The sequence below is a fragment of the Phoenix dactylifera genome, unplaced genomic scaffold, assembly GCF_009389715.1.
Source record: "Phoenix dactylifera cultivar Barhee BC4 unplaced genomic scaffold, palm_55x_up_171113_PBpolish2nd_filt_p 000130F, whole genome shotgun sequence".
Taxonomy (NCBI): Eukaryota; Viridiplantae; Streptophyta; class Magnoliopsida; order Arecales; family Arecaceae; genus Phoenix; species Phoenix dactylifera.
The window spans coordinates 32,926-59,241 of NW_024067692.1; the positions used below are offsets into that span (position 1 = coordinate 32,926).

The 26,316-nt window shown below is 39.9% G+C and overlaps 2 protein-coding genes across 3 annotated transcripts; one reads left to right on the top strand and one right to left on the bottom strand.

Annotated features, from left to right (window-relative positions):
* Positions 1–5,286: 5,286 nt before the first annotated feature.
* Positions 5,287–6,423, top strand: LOC103714439 (uncharacterized protein PHLOEM PROTEIN 2-LIKE A4-like). The gene is made up of 2 exons (XM_008801682.4): positions 5,287–5,463; positions 5,658–6,423. Exons 1-2 carry the CDS (start codon positions 5,416–5,418, stop codon positions 6,135–6,137), a joined length of 528 nt encoding a protein of 175 aa, XP_008799904.2. The 5' UTR covers positions 5,287–5,415; the 3' UTR covers positions 6,138–6,423.
* An 870-nt stretch (positions 6,424–7,293) lies between these two features.
* On the bottom strand, positions 7,294–25,455 carry LOC103714440 (exocyst complex component EXO84C). 2 transcript variants are annotated; one of them, XM_008801685.4, is made up of 8 exons: positions 25,183–25,454; positions 24,335–24,447; positions 23,549–23,643; positions 11,135–12,176; positions 9,097–9,621; positions 8,203–8,391; positions 7,974–8,110; positions 7,294–7,883 (listed from the first exon to the last, which is right to left on the bottom strand). In XM_008801685.4, the coding sequence occupies exons 3-8, from the start codon at positions 23,575–23,577 to the stop codon at positions 7,643–7,645; spliced, it is 2,163 nt and encodes a 720-aa protein (XP_008799907.2). In that variant the 5' UTR covers positions 23,578–23,643; positions 24,335–24,447; positions 25,183–25,454; the 3' UTR covers positions 7,294–7,642. The 2 variants fall into 2 exon arrangements, with proteins under 2 accessions (XP_008799907.2, XP_008799906.2); XM_008801684.4 differs by lacking the exon at positions 24,335–24,447 and having other exon boundaries at positions 25,183–25,455.
* Positions 25,456–26,316: the final 861 nt, after the last annotated feature.

A 26,316-nucleotide genomic window follows, 5' to 3' on the forward strand; every position in this document is an offset into this window, starting at 1 on the left:
ACAAGCCCCTATATGTTCTCACATACTTTTTCCATTAAAGCCCTAGCATCCTCAATAGGCTAAATGTTTAAACCCATTTAAATCCAATCCCATGTACCAAGTTCATACCATGGTCAATCCAAATGAACTTGTGCAGCAACATCTCCTAGTCCATGTGGACCACGGGTCAGGTGCACTCTGATACCATTTGGCCTCACGTAAAAAAGCTAGGCAAAAAATATTATTTGGATTTATTAATTTTGTATAAATATTTAAGATTTACCCAGTGCATAGTCGATGTGGGACTAAATGCATACCCACATAAGTTGTCACAAAATTAAAGTTTCGAATATTAAGTTCTTACCGGATCTCTTAAGCAGGTCATTCACGAGCGGCTTGAGAACTCAAAATAACCTGAGCTTGAATTATTAGATGAGCTAAGCTAGAACAGGGCCAATCTCGACTCCTATTTAGCTCATTTCCACCCTTAGTCCCAAGCTTGACCTGGCTCAGATTCATGTTTTGGGGGAGCCACTTGGGTCGCTTGTTATTTTCTACTGAATTCTCTGCCTAGGTCCAGTCCAGAATTCATCAGATCCCGAGAACCAAGCCACGTCAAGGTCTTAAGCCAGCAATTCGGGCCAAAGCTTTCGAATTGGGAATTCGGATTGCACTAGCCCACCAAGAGCACCAACTACAACACTTATCTATACTTCTACTTAAAATTGAGGTGCGGAGGTACATAAAAGATTTAATTGAATGTCGGAGCTTTCAAAGCCAACCCAACTCCACCTCAAATTGGGTTAGCATACCAATCCAATTTTCCTCCAAAACCAACAAATTCAAACGCAATCCAAATATATTGGCTCAACCCAACCCAACCTAACCCGATGAATGGCTCGGGCTAACCAGGCTTTAGCCACTCTATAAAGATTTAGATACTTCAATTCGTCTTTGGTGTTCTTGCCAAAGCTCGTAGGTTATTTCTTAGTCCCTCAAAACTAGTGTAGCCATAATGAATCTTTTATGGCTGATTATCCAAAACAATTCTGAATTTTTATAATATGAACGCCCAAAGATAAGGGCAAAACAATTCTGAATTCTTAGTCCCTCATTAAGGGCATGCATGATTTCCCTTTTTTTCCCCTTTATATGAAAAGAAGGGTATGATATGCGTAAGGAATTTTATGTGACATAATCAGGATGACCACACCGTGAAAGAGACAGAGAGTTCTTTGGCAATGACAGAATCTAGTCAATCATCCATAAAGATCAAGAACATGGTTTTGGACCCTAACAAGAAAGATTTTCTAAATCTTATGCAGTAGTTCAAGAAGTTTGGTGACAGATGGCCATGGAAACATTCCCTGTGTAAAAGAAGTTTGAGTTCTTCGTTGATTGAACTCGAAATTATTTAAGAGTTACGTAACTTTCTGTTCGAATTAAGCTAAGATAATTGGTTAATATATATGCACATAGGAACATGAAGTTGGCATGCTAGATCCCATAAAGGCTGAAATAACCACCAAGATGGTCCGGCCGAACCAACATGTCTATCACAAAATGGCTCAGTTACTCAAAACAATAAGTGTTTTTAAATATCATGAACAATTGTCGAAAAATGCCCTCTGTCTTGATCTAAGTAGTTGACTTACACAACTCATGATAAAATATGTAGCTGAATAACATTCATCTCAATAAGAGATGTTAGGGTTCAGCTTGAATTGAAAAGAATTATGATCCATCCCAAATATGGATCAGATATATATGATCCTTCTTGGAGTCGAGGAATGAATTTTCTATTATTAATAATTTGAATATAATCAATCGTCAATTTGTGCGGTTAATGATAATATATGTCATTCTTGGTTATTGACAATGTTTATTATACACTTTGGGTTGTTTTTCACCGATCATCCGAACCAAAAAAAAACAAGATTAAGGTCGAATCTAATTTTAGATCTTATTTAATTTGAAATATGCAAGTCTGATACAACCAAACTTGCCCATGTCCCTACCTAAAAATCATCAATCTAATTATTCTCTAATTAATCCATATTAAAATGTCAAATATTTAAAAGACCCCCTTCCGAAACATGCAAAACAATATCCATTCATTAGCATGTCGGTGCGAGGCCAATTCCTAACATGGAAGAAATGACTTACGGATATCGGGAGGGGGGGCATTAAGTATTGAATGGTTGAGTACCACAATGCTAGGCTCTTATGGTTGGAATTTTCATTGAAATAGTAGGTTTTCTTGGATGCCCAAATAATTCATCATCAATAGTCTCATTCACCAATTATGATCCAATTTTTTTCCTAAGTGCATGTTGCTGCCAAATCTAGACCAAGGTCGGAGTTTAGCTCGGATAATCCCGAGGTCTGCTGGAGACAAACTGGTGGTGGCATCAGGTGTCGGTCTCCTTCGGAGGCAACCTTCAAAAAGTCCGCTTGTCGGAGAGTTTCCGGTGAAGAATCCTTCGATACTTAAGTCAGAATAGATGGGCAATAGTATGGAAGGAAGAAGATTTCAGAAGAGTTTTGTTCTCTGTGAGTAATATGGCATGCATACCTGAGGTCCCCTAGACTGCCCATTTATATAGGAGAGTTAGATTTTTCGTTATATAGGCTGATGTGGTGTACACTGATGAATAGGTGACGACCGGTAGTATTACTGCGGCATAGAGTCAGTCCGCGTGGGCGGCGTGTAGCGCTGGTCAGGCATAGATTGTGGTGTCGTCACGATTGCGTGCTGTAAAGGCTGTCGGTTGCTGAGATTTGTCAGTCCAAATCGACACATGTTGACGGGCTCCTCGGTCAGGTCCAAAGTCGCTCACCTTGGGTGGTCAGATCTTCGACTACAGTCAGAGTCGTTTACCTCAGGCTGGCGGCTCCTCGACTGGAGCTAAAGTTGTCCGAGGTCGAGGATGGTCTTGTTCGAGGTTAGTGTCTAATATTTTCTCCATCGGTGCCTATGTTTTTCCTCACTGAATCAATAAGAAAGAGTTTAGATCCTCTATGGCTCAAGTCAAACCAAAGAGATCCGATCTCCCCATCATGGTCATTGGTCATTCATCTATGCACCATGCAATTAATGATCATGATTCAATAAGTCACATGTAGAACACTATGACCCAAATACTGCATTTACAATCAACATGCAATGTATAAGGGGGAGATTGGCCCTCTCCAATTCAAGTCAAAGCTAGATCCGACCTCCATGCTATAAGTGCTAAACATCATTACCCCATTCCCCTTGTTCAACTGACCCTCTCCAATACCTACATATGCCCAGTTAGCACTTGACATGTTCCAATCATTTCAATTCGAAAAAAATAGGGGTATCTACTGATGAAAAGCTGGAATTTTCACAGCTGCAATTATTCTTTTCAGTCAACAACGCAACTCTGGTGTAGACCACCCAAGCAATTTGGATGCTCTGAGGCCTCCATGTTGCTTTCTTAGTTACGTTACGTGAAGAGCAGCAAGCAGGCATCAGATCCCTCGATTATTGCTAACCCCACTTCATCAGATTCTCGCTACTTTCAGGAACCCACGAAAGGATAACTTTTGAAGCTACCATCCCATTTTTTTGAGTAACTGCTGATGGAGAGAGTCACCTGCTCCTTCGACGTCACGCAGATGAGGGAAGGGTGACGTTTTATTCCTGGGTTTAAGTGGTGACTATGATCTCGTGAGAGGAAGTGGTGATTGCGGGTCTCTTATTCTCTGGATGCACTTCTGCTTTTGGCTGATGAATTCTTTTTCCTTTCCTCTCAGGCAGCAACTAGGTTAGTTGAAAAGTTTTGTTGGACCAAACGTGTCCAACCCACTGCTCAAAAATATCCTGACTATAATCAGTGATAGAATAGCTTTGCAAGCAAAACATATATCATGAGGCTAACGGAGTAGCAAATTAGGTAGTCTCATATGTACCCAACCATTCTGAAAAGACTTTATGGCTAGAGAAGAAAAAATTATCCGGTGCTCTCTGAAACTTGTTATTTTTTGATTTTTTTAGATATATCCGTATCGGACATATATAATACATCCTCTTTAACAATATATATATATATATATATATATATATATAATAATAGAGGTGTGGTAAACCATGGCTTGTCTCGAGAGCCGCACTTTTTATACTCATCAATCAATGGTTCCAGGTTTGGTTACCGAATGGTACGTAATCTCTAACAATCTGACTTGAATGTTGAAAGAGCAGATAAGCCTCCCTTCCTTTCTCTCAAAATTACATAATAATAATAATAATAGTTGTAGTAACGATAAATTTACCATCTGCTCATAATCATTTAGACGGCATGATGCTTTCATGATGAGTTGCAAGGAGGTCTATCAACCCCAGCCATGTAAAAAAGAATATTCAAATAAAAACCTCCAAAGCAAGATTAATACTAACTTAATTAGTAACTCTGATGCGGCCCACAAACAGTGGTGCCTATCATGCACGAGATTGCCTAGCATCGCTTCAGTTACGGATGGCTGTGATTGGCTAGTAGGCCCTCTCCGGTGCTGACACGGCAATTTCCTATTGAGCTAAGTTTTCACGTCCAAAATATGACATGGCTGCACAAAGAGCATGCTCGAGAAGATGTACATGCGCAAAGAATTTTCTTTTCAACGTGAAAGGCAACATCAATCACCTCAAGTACAGGGGCTCTTTTTCTTCTTTATTTCTTTTGGCCGTATTGTTGCCGATGTGGACCCACTTAACCCATATGCCGAGAGAAGAAGATGCTAGAAGACCTAGCGTTGAGCTACTTGGATCGGACGAGCTACAATTTAGAATGGACGGTTGTGTCTGATCCTGATTTGCAACTATCTTCCGACTTGCAACAACAAAGATGTGGGAGTTTTTTTACCGAAGTATGTTTTGTAGAGACTTTTCGATGCCTAAGTTGATACTTAAAATTTATAAAAGATTCTCAATGGGTGACAACATAATAATAGTACTTGAGCATTTATCTGAAAGATCCTCCGAAGAGTAGATTATATAAGCAAAAATTAGCACCCGTTGCTCAGATATTCAGACAGTGGGTTGGCTGTGGTTGGCATGTCTCTGTGCGCCCTGAGAATTAAGCACGGACCTTATGCACGCATATCATGCCCCACAGGTTTTACTGGTGCGATTTTGGAAACTATCTAAGATCATGACCAAGGTATTGCCAGCCGTGGAGGATTTGAAATTTAAAGAATCATCCGTGCACTTCTAGGCCTACCACGTGGCAGGTTCTGGTTGTTGTTTCATAGGCTTCATAACAAGTTTTGGTTGACCGGCCTTTTTGTGCGGATTGTGGTCGATCATGAGGCACGTTAGATACCAAAAAAATTAGTATAAAGTTCTAGCATGTACAAGGAATTGGAGTGCAGCAGCCTCGTGCTAGAGCTAGACATTTGCATCGGAATTAAACCATGGCATCCCCCCATCAGAGTGGTGTTCTTGATAGCAACTTCACCGTGGTCAGTGCTACCTTTCTCTTGGCTAATATTTTATCAGATGAAATATCTCCGTAGCTTCCCTTCCTTCCTTCCGTATGGATATATAAATATGCATAGATATATATTCTTTGCTCATAAATATCATGACAAATTCAAGTATAGAACCCAAAACTGCTAACACGATGGAATGAAGCCTGGATGACTGATGCATGCAGAGCAAAGAAGAAGGGAAGAAGGAAGTGATCACACTCAACACCAAAGCGATCAGTATAATATGGGGTGGCGAGAGCTGCAGGGGCCGGTACTGGCGGAGGACCCCCATCAACTCCTTTGAGGTCGCCGAGCTCGTGAGCGTCTACTGGCTCGAGGTCACCGGCAAAGTTCCCCTCAACAACTTCAGCCCAAGCACCACGTATGCGTTCTTCGTTACCCTCAAGCTCAAGCCAGGGGCCTCCGGTTGGGACAACTCTCCGGTGATATTTAGTCTCAAAATGCCGGGAGCGGTCGTGTCGTCAAAAGCAGTCAAACTGCATGAATACATGGGACAAGACTGGGTGGATGTTCCTCAAGGAGGGATGCAGTTCACCGTACCTAAGGACGTCTCTGGGGAACTTTCCTTTGCCATGTATGAAATTAGGGGTGAGAAGTGGAAGAAAGGTTTGATGATCAAGGAAGTGAAATTTAGCCAACTTTAAACGTCTATATAATATATATATATATATATATATATATAGGTGGCAGTCTTCCTCTTGTACCAGTTTTCTCTTGAGTAAAAAATAAGCAGAATTTGCACCTACTTATGCTTTCAATCATTTGATCTAAAAATAGCAGTCAGGTCTTTGCTGCTGAGTGCTGACACTGGTTTGTGTAATAGCATGTAAACATAAGGAAGCTGCAGTTATCTTGCCATATCGTACTAATTAAACTACTAGTTGTCTAAAGATGGATGAAATACATTTGTAGTCTACATTCCGGTCTACAGAAGTGGACTTGTTCCTGACTGCAATTAAGTGTTAATCCACGCATGGGGTTAGGGGGGCTTGGGGGAAATTATTATCAAAGGCAGCACGAAGCTTGAAGTCATTATAATTCACCAAAGAGAGTGAGTTAGTAAATCCTTTCTTCAGATGTTGGGCATGTATCCGCTATTCTCAAAGGAGGAGGATTTGGACATTTGCAGACTGAAAACTTGTTTACCAATTATTTAGTAAAGCTCATTTAACAAAAATTTCCAATATATCAGCTACAATGATATGCTTGATTCAAACATAAGCCTGCCGGTATCAATTACAGACTGAATTGAAGGTAGGTAATGTTTGATCTTAACAAAGTGATGCCAGTAATCTTCTATTTGCATTTTAAGACCTTTCACTGGGAGTAAACGACCTGTATCACTTAGGAAAACAGAGCAATTTTTAGCTTCTTCGGTTAAATCAGGCATTTCCTAGTGAAGTTCAAAAGCCCTCGAGCCACTGCATGGCCTATATGCAGCATAAGCATCGTCCCATCAAATACCAAAAAAGTGACTAGGCCTCAAAAATGGCGATGGCACACTGCAGAACTCACATTATTCAAATGAACAAAAGCAAAAATTCAAAAAGCATTCACAAGAATATGAGGTATAATCGCATGGAGCAAAGTTATTTTGGGTTCTCTATATGCCAAATTTTTGTAAGATGGATTAATCCAAACTACTTCATAGATTAGAAAACGAAAACATATGGTGTATCATACCACCTTTTTTTCCTATAGTCTTGTTCAGTTTCTTTCCTGACCACCTTATAACAGGTCTACGGGAGGCTGGATCCAACAGCCCTTTCCCAACAAATATTTGAAGCTGCAATTGGTGTCCGATGAAACACTACTTTAATAGTATCTGATACAATGACCTTGAAATTACCATCACAAACGCACAGCTAGTTAAGTTATTTGCAAATATATGCCTGCAAAAAGGCACTAATTTGATGGAACATTGTCTGCTTTGTCTTGTACAAGAGCACAACAAAAGGCTGGGGTATCAGAAACCTAGCATGGAACGAAGCTAATGGCATGAGCTCTCTGCTAAAACAAAAATACAGCCATGTCTGAATATTGGCGGAAAATCTTCTGGGTTTAAAACAACAATTTTCCTGTCCACACTGTTCGGATTGGACTTATGGCTGTGGTTATTTCAACAACCCCACTACCAGAATTACTTTCTTCAAGATTCGGTGTCTGTAAAGTAAACAGGGCCATCAGTTTCGCCCATGTTGGCAGAAGCAAAAGATTCTGTAGACTCTACAGTTGATGGGCTTGTAGGGGTCTCATCAGAATCTGATATCTCATCATGTATTGCTATATGCTCATCTGGTTCAGACTCCTCAGATCCCGAAGTTTCCAACATTAGCTTGCTTATTGCTGACTTAGCAGCATCAACAAACCATTCATCCTCCGGAAGTGCACTGAAGAAATGGTCGGTTAGACTCGAGAAATCAAGAGAATATATCAGAAGCAACAGAAAAAGTAGAGCTGGAAATGGATAGAATATTTACCTTTGAGGGTCTATGCCTCTAGCAGAGAACGTTCCAATAGCCCTTGTTATAATGGCCGACACAAGTTGGTGAACATTTTTCGATGAATATCCCCCACAAACAGCAATTTCAACAATGAAGCGCATATCAAGTATTAACTGATGGGGAAGAGAAACAAGTGATGAGAGTTTAGAACTCCGGACAGCTCAATAGGTCCATAATTAGGCGATTGCTTAATAAAAAGACACACCTGTTGTAGCCCAGATGGCTGGAGCTGAACAGAATCATCTTCGAACACGTCCCAGAACTCCTGCTCATCCGAAAGCCACATCACTACAGTCTCTGTTAGCCTTGAAAGCAAAATTTTTTGTATCTTTTCTTTCCCAAGTAGGATGTCACCAGCTACAGTTGCTAATTGCTGCAACCTTGCAAACAAAGCCTGCAGCAATGACATAACAAATGTTAAAGCGGAAGTTCTGTGATAAAACCATCAAGAAGCCTCTGAACTAGGAAAATATTGGCCATAGTACAGATCAAAGCTTCTTTAATCAGTTCCGCTATTTACATATCAGCTAGCTAGAACCTAGCACAGAAAGTAAATAAATAATCTGTAGTTCTGTACCATTCAAAGTCTCCTAGGCAGGGAATTAGCTATTAGTTCAATAACATGGTGCACAAAAAATGATGCCATCCTTAGTTAAAGGGAAAGGTCCATCACAGTCTTAACCACGTTGTCCAAACTGCAATAAGCAGAAGGGAAAAAGGGTCTAGCTGTTACCTATGTTGAAATTAGTAGTATATAGCTCCAAATTACATCCTGCTCTCCAGAAGTTTATAAAAAAGGAAATAGAGCCTATGAAATAGTGTAAAAAATTATCATGATCATTTAGAAATTATAGAAAATAAGGATTTCTGAAAAAAATTATAGAAAACACATATAAAGAAAATAAATTTGAAAGTAGCTTAAAATAAAATAACAATAAAGTTATATTACGATAAAATCTAACAATAGAGCCTATGGATATTTTCCATGGTTTTAAAAATGGCACGAAGGAATCAACTCCAGAAGTTGGCAGGCAATAATTATACTACAAGCATCATTTCAACATATAGAACCATTAAAGAGTTAAAAAAATTGGAACACCTGAAATGGCAAGGAAGGCAATGGATCAGAATCCCAGAAAAGATCTTCTCCTTTCCCTTCCAAATACATCCGAGCATCTAATCTAGCTTTTCCTTCACGAGAATAAATGAAGGTTAAGATATACTGCCTACAGAAATGATCTCTGAGTTTATCCAGCGAGTGTTGGAGATGGCGCCTCCAATCCTTGTATTCTACGGTACTAATCGCGACCGGACCTATGCCCTCAGAAGACCCACCACCTGCTTCCTTGCTTTCACTTTGTGGACTAAAAATTTTGGATACAGCCATTGGTAACAGTTCATCAGCAACTGTAAATGCAGTTCCTAGAAGTGTAAGTTGTTGAGCATCAGTTTCAGCCCTAAAAATTATAGACTCTTTCTGCTCCATTAGGTTATCATCTTCAGAAGGGCCAGGTAGGGCCTTGATTAATGTTTCTACATATTTATCAAATAGTTGGAGAAGCTTGTTTAATATAGTCCCTCCAAAATGCAGTATAGCCATTGATGTCAGCTGATCCAATAAATCCTGTAAAAGGTACAAAAGACAAAAATGTCATGTTAATAAATATATCTAGTTATACCAAGATCTTCACTTTAAATAGTAAAAGCACTAAAATCAACATTACAGGAAAGAATAGAAGTGTGCAAAAGCATCCACAATATTCTCAAACCATTTGCACCATCCTCTTCAATCTTCTTATTTTGCATCCTAATAGAATCTAGGGCCACAAGTAGATTTACAGATACAGGAAAATATTTGCATCAATCACATCAGAAACTTAGACCTGATGGATTAGGCATTAGATTCCCGACTCAATATGGGTTCATTTTAGGTCTTTTCCTTAAACTCAGACCTAAACAGACCCAGAAAAGGCAAAACCCAAGAGGGCTTGTCTGGGTCAGAATTTGGAACAGCAGCTCCATGTGGATCAGTCTGCTGAACTTGAGCTTAGTCCATAGTGGGTACAGCTGTAACTAAAAAATGGAAAGAAGAGGGGGCAGGGGCAGAGAGAGATGAAGGATCAAATAACAACTTTCATTAGGTTCAATTTTTCACTTGATCAACCATGAGAGTTTTGAGCATAAAGGACTCGTGCATAGAGAAGGGTACCATAATATATCAAGCTCCAATGCAGATGCCCTATTTAGTATGTATCATCTCATTAAACAGTGAAATATTAGAGAAATAATATTATTTTCTGATCTGCTCCAATCTAGTAAATGTAGCCACTACAGGTAGGTTTCCTAAATTTTATTGCTTTCTTCCACAGTATACAAGCAGTGCAGAGTGTATGAGAAGATGTATACCACTGCCATAAACATTAGTGGGTGCACTCATATACTCCACACATGAATCTTTAGCTGGATGCCCAGTAAGAGATGAATAGCAATCAAGTGATCTAGGTTCTTTACTTTAAGAGTCATTTAAGTGGCACAATAGGATAACAACATACAGGGCTGATATTGTCATCGTGTGGGTACTGGTACATGTTGATATCAGAGAGTACATTCACATGAACCATCTTGAGACTTAACTCAAACAGTGCATTAGTTCTGGTTGTCCTCAAAGATGCATGGCGTTCCTATCGTTTTTGGTAGTTGAAGGCATATAAACAACCAAACTTCAAAGGAAACTACCAACAAAATTTGTTAGGGGTTTATGTTAATGTGTTAAGGCTTTAAACTATTCTTTTTTCGAAGAATCAGAACAAGATTATGTTTAAATGGAATAATGTCAAAGCAGAAAGTAGGCCTTTCGAAGACAAACAAAAGCAGATGGTTTCTCCAGTTCAGTTATCTAGTGGTATACTTGTATTCAAGAAGATCTAATGCTTAGATGTTCGAAACAGTATGTTGTTACAGCTAGTGACCAATAACTCTAGTTGCTGCATAATGCTGCACCCTACTAAGTCGGCAGCATTGCATGTTGGAGCAACCTGATAACTTTGGCTATGAACATAAACTTCCTCCAACTACTTAAAAACATAATATGTGATGCAGGGGCAGCACTCACACCTTAAAGCAACAAGATTACTTACTTTGACGATGAACATAAACTTCTTCCCACTGTTTGTAAACATGATATTTGATGGGGCAGCAACAGTAAGTGGACCACCTTCTCGAGGGGACAGAAGCACCTCATCTTCATCCATTGCCAAGTCAAGAACCTTTCTTCTTGCTCGTCTGAAATTCATATCAAGGACCTCATCAATATAAGGGTGCAATAATACCATAAGCAACTTTGAGAACTTCAGTCCTTGCGATTCCAATATTGAGCAGTGACTAAGACTAGCCTGAATACATATGCTGGCAGAACGAAGAGCAGAAGCAGTCTCAGGTGATGGAGAAATTTCTTTCACCAAATGAACAAAAGACTCTATTTCACATTCAGCCCATTGCACAATTCGATTTATATAAGTTGGCGCATCTCCAAATATTAAACCAGATTCTTTTGTTATCAATGAAATTGTTGAAAAAACAAGCTGAGAAAGAGTAGCAGTATATGTCTCTGAGTATATAGAACATGAAGGAAGAAAAGCCTCGATGCTTTTGTGGAGACGAGAACCATATGCTTTTAGCAGCAACTGATGGGCCAGAGAACCTTTCCCCAGTTTAACTAAACCAGACGAAGCCTTCTTCAGTTCAGCAATACAAACAGATGGTTGTTCACAAATCCCAACAAGCTGATCCACAAGCACTGCCTTTCTTTCAAGGAATGCTGTCTTATATGAAGAACTTTCAACAGATGGATTTTCCCCCAAGTCATTCAACTCTGGATAATTTCTCTCTTCTGCCTCTAAAGCCAACAGTGCTTCTTCTATTTTACGCTCTGCCAACAAAACATCCACAGTTTGCAAAAAAGTGACCTTAGGATCCTCCTTATCAGCATGCAAGAGTTCATCAAGTTCAGAAATTTGAGGGTCTAGCTCAGCATCTGGTTCCTCACTGCTTTGTTTGTTCCACACTTCTAATTCTCGACAAACACCACTTATTAGATCCTGTACAAGAATTCCTTGAGCAGATACGTGCTTTTGTAGCTCGATTAACTCTTGCTCCACTTCAATAACCTCCTCAGATATTCTGCATGCAGTTGGTATGGAAGCAATCAGCACATGTATAAATGAAAATTAAAAACTTAAAAAGGAAACGAAAAAGCTTTGAACAAGAGAGGCAATATCATCTTTACTTGGCCACTAGAATCATATTCATTACATTGACATAACTACAAGACTAAAAGGCTATCCCAAAATAAATACCATAAGGATCATCCAGTTATTATAAAAGGTTTAACAAGACCACATATACAGGTTGCTTTGTTTCATGTGGGAATATCGATGTGTCTTGGTAAATTTAATATTAACCAAAAAAATAAGGTTTCAAACATCAGCTTTGCTGATTAAACATTTTAAGGATCAGATATGTGCAGATCTGATTCCATTAGGCTACAGACCATTTCATGGTTACCTTATTATAGCCAGCATAATGCATTAACAATCCTTGGCTGTTCAGAACCATAATAACCTTGAAGCAAACATTTATTTCCCTTTCTCTCACAGAATTCAATTAAAACATATCTAAATTTCTTTGCAATGCAGTAGAAATCTCCACAATCCCAGTTCTTCTCTTATATATCTCTAGCCCTTCCAGCCTTCAATCAACCCTTAGCCCTAGAGAATTTAGAAAATTACTCCTTACCACTCCTTTTCCTTAAAACATGCAGATCTGACATGTGCTGTCCACAAACAAATTACAGGAAAGCAAGCCACCACAAACCCCATAACCCCTTACATGATTATATCTCAACTTATTAATATCACCATTTATCATATGGAAGCCCAATCATTTGGAGACTATGACATTAACCAAATAATTTTTTTTAAAGAAAATGTCATCTTTTGTTCTAATAATATCTAGATGCGAAATGTGGAACATACATGTAATTTCTTTTTTAACAAAACCAAGATGTACCCCTCAAAAAACAAATGACAGAGAAAAATTCACAAATTCTTAAGGCATAGTTATGGTTCTAGTGAGAATCTACAACATACGTTGTATGCCATAATGTTTAACCAAAACATATGGCCTCACATGCAACACTCCTGTAATATAAAGCAAACACAGAACCAAGGTCCGGCGTACCGGTACCGGTCGGCTTACCGGTGGCTGGCCGGACCCGTACGGTACCGAACCGGTCCGATACTTACCGGCCGGTACCGCGAGCCAGAAATCTGGATTTTTTTTTTTTAATGTTGTCTCTGTTGGATCTTAAATTAAGTAAAGATTGATGTTTTTTTATTGCTTTTTTCATGATTTTTGATGTTTTTATGTTTAAATTTAGGGTTGAAATTTGAAACATAGATGATGCATGTTATTAGCTCCTCCCGTTCCAAATGATAAAATGATACACATAAAATATCTTCAAATTAAGATACAATCATTTACATACATTTAAAGCACTCTCGGATAGCTAAAATCGGAACGAGTGCCGATGGCTCTCATAGATATCCGGATCATAAGTATAGTCAGGAGGAAGCAAATCAACCCAATCAAAAGGAACGCGCGCCAGATTATAAGAACTGTCGGATCTCTCACCGGCGCTCTAGCTCTGAGAGGTGTCCTCTGATTGTATAGGGGGGCATCCAAATATGGCGCAAGCAATTTGATGCACCATATCCATATTCGTCAGGCTGAGGCTGAGGATAATAGAATCTGTATCCGTATGCGAGCTCATCTGCAGCCGTATCCTATTTTTCTGAACGACCTCGAGGAGCCCATCTTCTATATCCAATGATATCCTCACGGAATCTATTAGGTGGTCGACCGTGGTTCGTATCCTGTGTAGCACTCGTAAATTGGGACTCACTGGTGAAATAAAGACCACCCTCCGGCTGTGTCTTATAAGTACCATACTGTCCTCCGCTCCCTCCATGGCTAGAAGATCCATCACCACCAAAACCTTCATCACTGCTGGTCTAAGTCTCCTCCTCGACACTCTCCATTGGGACCCTTTGTTTTCCTTTCCTATCCCTCTCTGTCTGGCTATGTTGCCTTTGTCTGCCGAGCATCTCTCGATCAGCTCTCTCGGAGGATGTCTCGTACCAATCATGTGGTGACTGGCTCTCCTGTGCCTACGGCTGATCAGCTCTGGGAGTGGGTGGAATATTGCGCTCAGCCCATTGCTCTGGATCGACCCTAGCCTCGGTGGCTATGAAGCTAGCTGGTCGTGAAGGCGATCCTGGCTCGTCAAGCTCGGGCTTCTGCTACTGGCCTACAAGCCAGCCGAGTAGTGCATCATCGTCATCATCGATGAAGGTCCCGTAAATCGGATCTGTATACTTGAGCTCCGCTTCCTCCTGAATGCACTTTAGCCTCAACCACAAATTGTAGTGCACATAAACAAGGTCGTTGAAGCACTTTTGCGTCAAACGGTTTCTTCGTTTGCTGTGGATAAGGACGAAGGTGGACCAATTGCGCTCATAGCCACTAGAGGAGACTGTTTGGGAGAGAATCCGAATAGCTATCCGTTTTAGATTTTTCGCGGATCCGCCAAAATGCATCCACCATTCAGCTGCAAAAATATTTATGAAAATTACATATATAATAGTTCCATATTAGTAACTAAGTAACACCAGATGAATGTTTTTCTGATGTGTCACGTACCTGGATTCATATTGTATTTACTGACGACAGCCGCTCGGCCAAAACTGTAGCTGCCCTCTCTAAATAATTTGCTCTGTGAAAAATAAGCATGTTCTACCATGTTAATAATTGAAGATGTCGGTATACTTACACATGCTGGTAATTACTAAATCATAATTACCTCTTCAAGACATAGGGCCGCTTTTTCTGAATCATGCTCCATCTTGTAAATCACATTACGCAAAGCATCCAGAAGTGTTTCATCCATACCAATTCCATCTATGTTGTACTGAAACGCAGTAATTAGGAATAGAGAATTTCTTGAATATTGAATTTCTATCAAATAAAAGTCTTATTGCTGAGACGAAGATTTTGCTTGCTCCAAAAGGAACAACCCTTTTTTTTCATCTGACTTTCTTTGTCCAGCAGACCAGGGATTTTGACAAGCCAACAAAGAGACCAGTTCTTATTCTTTTCAATAGACGAGTGAGGTTCCTACCTGAGATTACCCAGCTTGGTTCGGGACACTTTCATCAGCGGGTGGGTTAGCATCTATAGTTCCCTTTGTCGAGGGAGGTTTTTGCCGGTCCCGAGGCGGCAGAGCTTCCTCTTGTTCACAGCAAAGAGAGCAGATTCGTTCAAGCAAGCTTCTGTTTCTATGAGAATCCCGCCCAGATGAAAGATCATACGCTGCCCTCGATAAGCTTCATGAAAATCCGTTACCTCTTTCACTCCTCTAGAACACGGAATTTCAGAATTCCGTATTCCGTTCGCTAGGTTAGTTCGCGAGCTCCTAACTAACCTAGCTCTTCCAAAGAACAAGGCTTTTTTCGAATAAGCCAATTCATTTGGGACCCTGCGGATCCATTCTTTTTCCTATTAAAATGACTCGGTTTCATAGAGCACTAACGATCATGACGACGAAGCTACTAATTAGGAATCAATCCTACTTTTCTTCTTTCGAGTAATGCCATCTAACTCGACTGTATAGAACCCCATCTCCCCCGCCATTGAGGTAAGCGCGGCTATCCCGATCTGGCTTTTCGGGCTAACCATTCAAAGATGAAAGATTTCCCTCGGGTAATTTATGGCAGGACAATGTCCGTTCCACTCGTTGTGGCCTTGACACAGCGTTAAAGGGAGATGGGGTATAGAACCGGAATAAAGGACTAGAAGAAAGGCGTAATCCGGAACAGAATAGCTAGGTCCCTCCTCTCGTATAGTATGCTACACATATACAAGACTATCTTAGCATAATTATATAAGTACATCCATCATTATAATTGTGAAAATATAATTATATCTTAGCTTACCTGCTAGATGCAATTCCTTACCCATTTGCGCTCCCCACCGTCGCTCAATGATGTTGATGTACGACCAGCCATGTGCTGGATCTACCTCAATAATTTGATCCTTTGCTTTGACCATTATGTGATACAAAAACCCCATCTGAAGGTAGATCTCGCTATCTACCGTCCGCAGCACTTCATATAATGGTTTGATAGTCTTGACTATTGTAGTAGCCCGCTGCCAGAATGACTGTCTCGTCACCAAGTCTTCTATCTTGCTCCCTTCAGTGTCGGCATAAGAATATCTACTATCATACCACTCGGAACTGGCAAACATCTGACGTAGGGCTCCTCTCTTCTCGAGTATGCTATCAAGTGCGATGAAGTTGGTAGCAAACCATGTGACTTCTGGTCTAAGAATCTCTCCCCCTGCATACTTTCTCATCAGTGAAAGAACCCAGTTATGGTTATAAATATACCTGGTAATGCGTTGGGCTGTCTCCACCGTTTGTTGCACCCTACGGATCTTTCCAATGTCCATCAGCATGAGATCGATACAATGTGCAGCACATGGGGTCCAGAAAATATGTGGTCGCCGCTCCATCAAGACCTGCCCGGCAGCCTTATATTGCGGCCCATTATCCGTGACGACCTGCACGACATTCTCCTCTCCTACCAGATCAATCACATCCTCCATAAGTTTCAGCATGTACCCGGTGTTGTGCACATAAGTCGAAGCATCAACCAACTTGTGGAAGAAGATTTTCGCATCACAGTATGTCAGAAAGTTGATGATGCTCCGCCTGGTCGGATCGGTCCAACTATCGCACATGATGGTTAGTCCGTATATGGGCCACTTACTCTTGTAGGAGTCAATCCAATTCTTCAGCTCCTCCTTATTGTTGTCAACAAGCTCACCGTATATATCCTTCGGATCTGGAGGAACTACACCGGGACCGGCAGCTTGTATGGCGGCAATGGCAGACCTGTAGTATGTATTGTCTACCACATTCGCTGAGATGTGGCTGAAGTGAAATCAGAATCCAATAGCTCGCCACATAGTTTTCTTCTTATCCTTCATCCACATTGTGTCTACCCTCTGCTGCCTTGAATCTCTGCTGGGGAGAGCATGCGGATCTACATCATGAATTGTCGCTCCTTCTGGAATTCCTCTAGATGACCTCTTTCGGCTACCAAAACTATCCAGCATAGATGCAATCCGGCCACGTTCTTTGCCGACGCCCTCCTTGACTGAAGTTGTCCTCAAGAATTCTGGATCTTGTCTAGTGCTCTCAGAACCGCCGCCCGACTCGTATGCAGAGGGCCCAAATCGAGCCTTATACCTGGCCACCTCCTCCTGCTGCCACTGATCATCCAGGCTTGCCTGCATGGCCGCCTGAATATCTGCCTCCTCCTCATCTAGATCCTCAACCTCCTCTGACTCCCTAAAATGATAGGAATGTGGCTCTGCCGCTCGGCGATCGACCTCCGCCCTCTTCTTAGAAGCCCTCTCCTTCGCTTCTTTGACCTCAACGAGATTCTGCCTCATCAGCACACGAATCTCGCCAGGGCAATTCGGGCACGTAGCAACCTCACCGGAATTTCTGGCTAAGTGTTGCTTCAACCTGGTTACCCCTCCTCCCTTGAAATCCTTGTCGCAAAAGTTGCATTGAAACTGGTGTCATTGCCTCTCTCTTCCAAGTCTTCGCCCATAAGACCAGCTAATATCACGCTTTGTAGGGTTCGTTTTTCTTGATGGCTCCATTTCTACCATAACTGTACAACATATCAAAAAATTAAGCTAATGAAGTAAATTTTTGCATGATCTTATTTTTTAAGTAATTTCTAAACTATTTTTTTAAGTTACTTATTATCAAAATTAATGACATAACATAGGACAAAAAAACCGCACCTTAAATAGTTTCTGCTGGATTTTTTGGGCAGAACCTCCTCCTGAATTTGTGGGCTATCTCTCAAATCTTCTCTTCTCTGATTACTCCTCAGAGGTTAACTGAATTTGAGTTATTCTGAAGTTTGAATTGAATGCTCTCGTTCGGTTTTTATAATCGAACGAGTGAGGCCAAGGCGCAGAACCATAATCTCTCTCAGCCATCAAGATCCATTTTCAAAAGCACCAGAAGTGGCCGAGAGCAGAAGTGGCCGAGAGGCCACTTCTTGACTATTGTTAAAAGAAAGAAGTGGCCTCTCAGCCACTTCTTTTAAAAAAAAAAAACAAAAAAAAAAAGAAGTGGCCGAGAGGCCAAAAGAAGTGGCCGAGTGTTTCCTGAAAAGAAAGAAGTGGCCAGTCGGACCACTTCTTTGTGAACCCACGCGCAGCGCGTGGTTTTTGAAGCGACGCGCCGCGCAGTGGCTTCAAAAACCACAGTGCGAGGTGCTGTGTTTCTTAAAAAAAAAAAGCGTACCGGTGCGAACCGGTCGGTTCGCACTGATACGAGACCGGTACCAAGCGGTACCGGCCGGTATCGACTGGTACGGAGCACGTACCGGTCGGTTCTGCTAAAAAGATAATCCGGTACCGGATTCCACGTGGATCCGGTACCGACTGGTACGGAGCACGTACCGGTCGGTTCTGCTAAAAAGATAACCCGGTACCGGATTCCATGCGGATCCGGTACCGGTCTAGGGCCGGACCGGTATGTACCGGCCCGCACAGAACAACTATGGTCAAAGCATCATAAGCATTGAGAATTCAGTATTAATTATGGACTCACCTTTACTGCTAATCTCTCTCTCTAGCTATTTTGAAGAATAATTTTTTAGTTAATATTATCAAGAGGTCATGTCATAGCAGCATATTGTGCCAAATGCTCATGACAACGGTATTAAGCGCTGTTGAGTCTAGCATTACTACATGTTTTTCTTGTTTCGATTTACTTCGATCCATAACACTATGTGCTAATATAACAGCCTCCCACACTAGAATAGATTAATTTGCATATAGTGTTTGGTGCTGCCGATGTCACTTAACTATTCTAACATGCATCTTTAACAACACGATTAACAAAATAAATTCTTCTTGGAAACAAAAATACGTAGTACAACACTAACATATTCCAAATTGCTTAGGATCCAGAAATGTCTCGATCACTCATATTCAAAGTGACTAATGTTGGAAACAAAAGTACATAGTGCAACACTAACATATTTCAAATTGCTTAGGGTCCAGAAATGTCTCAATCACTTATTCAGTGACGGATCATGCAGGTAAAGCAATGCAGCAGCATATATATGTGGAAGCAGGGTAAGATTCAATATGCAGACACACAAATGCCAATAAGCCTCAGAAATATAAAAGCAATAGAAGAGTCTTTGTGAGGGCCCAATCCATTGACCAGCCCGCACATGAATTGGGCCGCAAGCCCACGTGAGAAAAGGTTCACGCAACCTGCTATGGGAGAGGAAGAAGTTGGACTCCGAATAGGAGTCCTCTTTTTCCTCTGATCCCGCTGGGAGGGGGAGATTGAAGCGGGTCGATCCTTCCATGTTTGAGCCCTATTTTCAGCTATCGAAGTGCCCCATTCCTCCTCCTTTTGCATCAACCTTGGGAATTCTTCCATTAGAGGCTTAGATCTCTAAGTATTTCATGGGGAATACTGGAGGATTCGTCGTCAATCTGTCCGGGAGAGCTTAACAGAGGCAAGGTTAGCTTCCTCTCTTCCTTTCTCCGATTGTTAGGCCACAATTTTACCTTGAATTTGGCCAGTGAATCGCCAGATTGATCGCGAACAAGCCCCCTTTGTTTTTGGCCGAAGTTTTTCTTCTTTTTCGGCCACCGATGCTACTATTTCTTGATGTCGAGACCTTGGTTGAGTTGCTTGGCCAATTTCATCTTCGCCCTATTGTAATAAATATTATGAAATCTTTCCGTCTATCCGCAATTCAAATGAAAGCCATGAAATAAGTAGCTGGCAAATCCAAAATGGAACTAGCTTTGCCACCTCCTCACTTCCAATTCAAAGAACTCCAGATTGCAAAAGTGGAAGAGGGCAGATGCTATATCGCATCAGCAAAGCCTTATCAACGCGTGTTAAAGACCTCTTACACCTAAGATCCCTCCTAAGTAAGTTGGGATATCTTTTGAAAACCTAATCTCTGAAAAGAAAAGATGTTTGCAATCCCTTACCCCAAAATATTACTGCAGCTTTCCCACCCCCTTTATTCAAAAAAATAAGTTGATTACTTCCCTACAAAATCTCTATATATTCTGGCACGCCCCAAAGCTTAAAATGCAATATACCTCCCAAATATGAAAGGAAAGCTGCTGACTAAAGATTACTGAAAAGCTAAAGCTGCTGCTATTGCCGATTTTCTTAGTAAAAAATAGATTGGAGCAATTATATCTCTACAAAATAAATAATAAAACGGAGCCTCAACTTCCTATATATACATATACAAAAAACGGACCCCGCAGCCGTCGGCGAGTGGGCCGGGACCCGAGGACAACCAAGCCAAAATTCTCCTACTTCGTCAGACCAACATGATCGTAGCCACCAATCCGCCTCCTTCCCCCGTTTTGCCAACGAGAAAAGAGTAAAAAAAGAAGAAAACAAGAAGAGAGAGAGAACCAATCTCTCTCTTATTTTCTATCCCTTCCTTCTCTCTCATCTCCTTATTTCTCTCTTTAAGAAGACCCATGGATCTATGAACCAAGTCCCATCTCCCCACTGGACCCAAGTTGACCCTTGCAAAAGGGTCCTAATCTGCCCTGGTGCTCGGGCAGCTTGCGCTGTTAAGTACCTATGAAACCCAATATTGATGAACCTCATCGAATGGCCTTGGCCCTAATCGAGTTCATGCCCCATGATTCATTGATCGAGTTGCTTAGACCTGACATAACCAAGCCACCGTCATCTGGCCAAACGTTCTCTTTGTCTTGTTATTTCAATACTATTAAAGTGATCGAATGAAAATTAATCTTACTCCTAATATTTTTAAATAGGTTTAGCAAGTTCGCCTAGTGAAGTTTAAAAGTCTAAGACAAAAAAAGTAAAAAACCCTAACACTCCTTATTAGTTTTTAATTTTTCACTTATTTTTTGGTATTATGAAAATAGCATTAAATATTGATGATATCATATTTTCTTAAGATCAAGAATCAAGCATACGATACTATGAAACTCATGCTTTATTGCGAAATAATTGTTCCATGATTGTTTTACCGCCAAGCACTATTTATGAACTAGGAACTCTATATTTATAAAATTTGTATTTTTATTATGAAAACAATACTTTCATGATTATTCTACTGTTAAATGCTTATTTATGGGCTATGAACTCTATCAATCTATTTAGTATTTTATTCATGTATGATTCAAGAAATATGACTTAAGAAAAATTGTTTTAAGAACTATGGCAAAAAGGTTCTCGGATAGCAATGTATGGCCCTAGAAAGTGGGGTAGATCGACATCCAATTCCATACGACTCTGCCGACGGGTAAAAATAGTTGTCATACAATCTTGCCAGCGGATAATAGTAGTTAAAATACGACCATACCGGCGGATAATAGTAATTGGCATACGATCCTACCAGTGGATAATACTAGTTGGTGTTTGTCGATTACGGTCCTATCATAGGTATAATAGTGACCTTAGCATTTAGTCTGAGAGTGGTAATTTGATCAATGATATGGTTAAATAGTAAATACTTTTATGATTTTATGCTATACATCTGGAATCATGTTTATGACATATTGATAATTTATGTATGCATGATTGACTTTATGACTTACTTTATCATATGATACTATGATATATTCTATTTTGCAATAATTGTTATTTTCTCTATATAATGCATCGACTCATGCAAAAACTTATGCTTGTTCTAGTAAGATCATGAAAGATTTACTTACTGAGCTATATCGCTCATATATCTCTATTTTTATTTTTTTTCTCTCCAAACGAATAGATTCGATAGGAATGAAGGATGGTCTAGGCTTGAAGTTCACACTAGCAAGCTTGACAAATTTGTAAAAAAAAAAAATAATATCTTAAATTGACTATGAATTTGTAGTTAATAATTTTCTGCATATCGAAGATTATGGGTTTGGTATTTATGTTTGGATTTAGACGTTTTGAACCAATAGTAGTTGCATTTAATGGATAATGAAATTGAATTGTTATTTATTATATTTTGTTTGAGAAAATTTTGGAAGTTAAAAAAAACGTTTGGCTCCGTGTTATCATAGGTTGTACCCCTCGGTAGCATAGCCATGTCATGCTCCGGATCTGGGGTGTGGCAGTCTTTGGCTAAACAGTCTAGCAATACAAATACCCTATTATTGGATAACCTGAAAGACAAGTGCCACTGATTATTTATGTGTATCTCATGTTCCATCATGATTTTACAAAGTTACACCCAATGCTTAGCATAAATTGTGCTGCAACATGCATTCAAGAGATATATCCTTGCCCTTTATTTATTTTTCAAAAGCACATACACTATTATAAAAATTTTCTTTACAAACAACTTATAATGTGATAACCACCTCTACTAAGTGTTGCCCTTGTAACTATCACAAATGATCAAAAGTGAAGAACAAAGGTTTGTTTAATCATGTTAATAGGATACTGAACTCTACCTCTTGCATTTTCAAGCTGCAACTCAAGATTTTGAAGAAAGAGAATACTATCATATCTAGAATATAACACAATATTTTTCCATATTACATATTGATGTCTTTTGGTACATTTTTAGAATTTTAAATAATGAAATTACCAAAATACAAAAGTCCAAACAAAGGAAAAGCTGAAAAAAATGATATTCATAAGCATAAACCATAGGTTCGCAATTATTAATAACAACCTTTTATCAACTGAAACAAAATAAGACTAATTAAATAATACTTACATGAACCGAAGCTCCAAAAGGTCACACCAAAAAATCAAATATGAGAACATCACATAGCTTTTAATTCTCTAAGCTTCAACAATGGAAACTAAATGAATGTAGTGAAACTCTCCAGCAAAAGATGAGAAAATAACCTTGTAACACGCTAAAATAAAAACTCGCACAAAGCATCAGAAAGTGCATTCTAGCTGCTATTAAAATTTGAAAGATACCACCAAAAAGGAGGGATAATATATATGTCACATATTTGGTGCCACGAGTATTTATGCTGTAAGGATAATCAAGGTTGGGCAGATACGGTTCAATTATCTGACTAATTGCAGAACTGGCACTGTTGGTGCTGTGAATTAGTTTTTCCCTTCAATGCATATGATTTTCCTTTTTTTCCCCTAACTTGCAACGATTTCTAGAAACCCAAATCCAATAGCAAACTTACAACCAGACAACGAAAGGCATCATTGCCCCCAAAAACTTATGTATTTTATCACATACATTTTTAAGCTGTGAAATGGTGAACCTAACAGCTTCAAAGTCATGAAGAAAAGACAGCTACAGAATAGTTAAGACAAGTTGTCCAATGTTCCACTCATAATGCTGATTAAAATTTTTCATTAGTAAATGCTAAATAATGAGGATAATGCTTTTTTCAATTATTACCTGAGGAAGGATAGGTACTTTGAATGCATGTTCCCAGATAAATTTTCCACTGCATCTTTTAATTCCAAAAGCTCAGAACAGATTTTCCTGATCCCCTGTATATTTAGATGACAACAGAAGATGTGAAATTGCTGCCACAAATGAGCAAAGAAAAAAAACACAGATATGTAGGTATCCTATGGTTACTGAAATCATTGCTAATGAATACAACCCTAACAAAGTATAACAAATTACTTCAATCACATAAAAATGAAATAACATGCATGTTTGGTTTTGCTTCGACTTTTTTAACAACCCCTCACGAATGAAGAAGCCAAATACTAGGTTTTCCAACTTCTCCTAGAAGCACTTTTTTAACTTTTCTTCTTTTAGAAGCACTTTTCAGATATTGTTACCAAACACCTAAACAGTTTTTTTGCTTTAAAAGTTGCAAAAGTACTTTTTGGAAGTAACGCCAAGGGCATGTTAGGCACTCCTCATGCTTTCCAAAAAATTACTGTCACAAAAGGAGAAGCTAGAAGCTAGGTTTCCTAGCTTCTCTTAAGAGCACTTTTTAAACTTTTCTTCTTGTAGAAGTACTTCTCAGAAATTGCTACCAAATTACTTATTCATTTTTTGAGGAAGCAGTTTTTTGCTTTAGAAGTTGTAGAAGTACCTTTTACAAGCAACACCAAACATGCCTCAAGCACGCCCAACAAGAAACTTTCTTTTTCTTTGTTGTAAGTGGGGTAAAGAGGTGATTACAAGCTAAAATTGGTTTTATAAAGAGAAGAAAAGATACTGCACCTCTCTAATCAAAGCTGTTAGGCAGAATACAGAGGATTTGTTCTTGGAGGATCATATAGATGACATAAATTGCAGTTGGAATCGTTAATTCCAGTAATGCATATCCCAGCCATCTGAAATAAAGTAGATTAAAGGCAATACAACTTGGCATAGCAATCTCATAAAGGACTCCTTCCACAAGCTAGGAAACAAAATTTTCATCTCTATTTACATATTTAACAAAATTAAATAAATAAGGATCATATCATTACGGCCATCTGAGTTTAGGCTTTAGTTGGATCCCATTTAGGCTTTAGTTCCAAAGCCAATACAATCCTTACAAAGGTCATTGTATTACACTATTACCAAACTTAATAGTCCTTCCTTTCCAATCTAATGGTCTTACTTCTACAGTGACACCAGTAACTAGCCAATCCTTCTAAAATCTCGAAGACTTCGTAGCAAAAAGACCACAGATTAGGACCAAGCACGAAATTCAAACAACGAGAATATAAGGCCAGACAACCCCAAGCATTTGATTCATCTTTTAGGCCATTAATCTCGAAGTGCCCACAGATTACATCCATCAAAACTCGTATGTGATAGTCGATGGAGATTTAGTGACCCTACGTCCCTCGTATATTATAAAAACAAAAAAAAACCCAGTTTATCGAGAAGAATAAGACATCGCGAGCCGATTTTCTCCAAATACCACAACGTTGTAACCCCTCCCGCATTTGAAGTCATTTTCCAGGGTAATTCACCCTAGGGCATTACAACTTAATTATAGGTGCTAGGAGAAGAAACCATATGTTTATATTTAAGCACTTCCAAATAGAGATGGAATAGAGAAAGAGCGCGAGGTGAACCTTTTCGGTGTCGGACTGGTAAATGGAGTTGATGCTGGACTGGGGGGTGATCCACTCGTGCGTCAGGAAGTCGTCTTCCTCCTCGCTGCTCTCCATCCTACTCTCTTTTCTCTTCTACTTTTTCCCCTCCTTCCCCCTTCTCTCCTCTTAGTTATCAATTCCTCTGCTGCTGACTTCCACAGAGACGCAGGCTGGAGGTACAGCAGGGGAGAGGAAGGGGAAGTTCTGGAAATTGGAGAAGGGAAAGGGGCCGGGCCATGGCTTTCGGCATCCGAAAAGAAACCCACGGAAAGGACACCACTGTCGACTTTTCCGCGATGGGTCCGGTTTTGGGGGCACCAATGGGTGCGTTTAGTTTGATTTTTCTTATTCCATGGCGGGACCCTCTAGGCGTGATCCACCGTTGGATCTGCATTGTCGCGTGGATCGCGTTTCCCTCTGAGGGAACGGTCAACGTGCATGAGAAGGGCCGATTCATTGGACGGTCTGGATCGCCTTGTGGTACGGTTTATGGTAGGTATACCAAAAAGGGTTAAGATGCCGAGGTCCCCAGATCACCTTTGTCTTGCTGCTTGACCTCTTGCGGGGCTAGGTAGGAACAGCATTGACGAAAGGTCCGAGAGGGCACCGCCTGGTGACACCTTAGGATTCGTGCTCACTAATCGTGTTGCACATGGAATCCCCTACCACTACCCCTAGCCGACTAGTGTGCAATTAATTGCACATGCAAAGTTTTTCCTAAAAAGAAAAATAAGCGGTATTTAGCATCACGCACAAAATGCACAACTTTTTGATACTAGATCCAATCTTGCAAAATATTGTAGCTAACCAACCATCATTAGAGTACACGTGTTTGAAAGGTGTGGATAGTTTGGTTATGATCATTAATGATGATAGTGTGTAAATTTAGTGCAAATGACAAATTGTCATGATGATGAGTAAATCAAGAAGATGGAGGGATCACTAAATTAGCCCCATTCAAATGAGAACTTTCCTCGTATATATATCGTAGCATATATCTGTTGTGATTGATAAGCAAAATCAAAAACTATGAACATGTACAAGAGAACTAGAGTGGACTTACTGTGTTTTAACTAGAAGGCTGCAAAAGCATGGATAAGGCCATTAACAAAG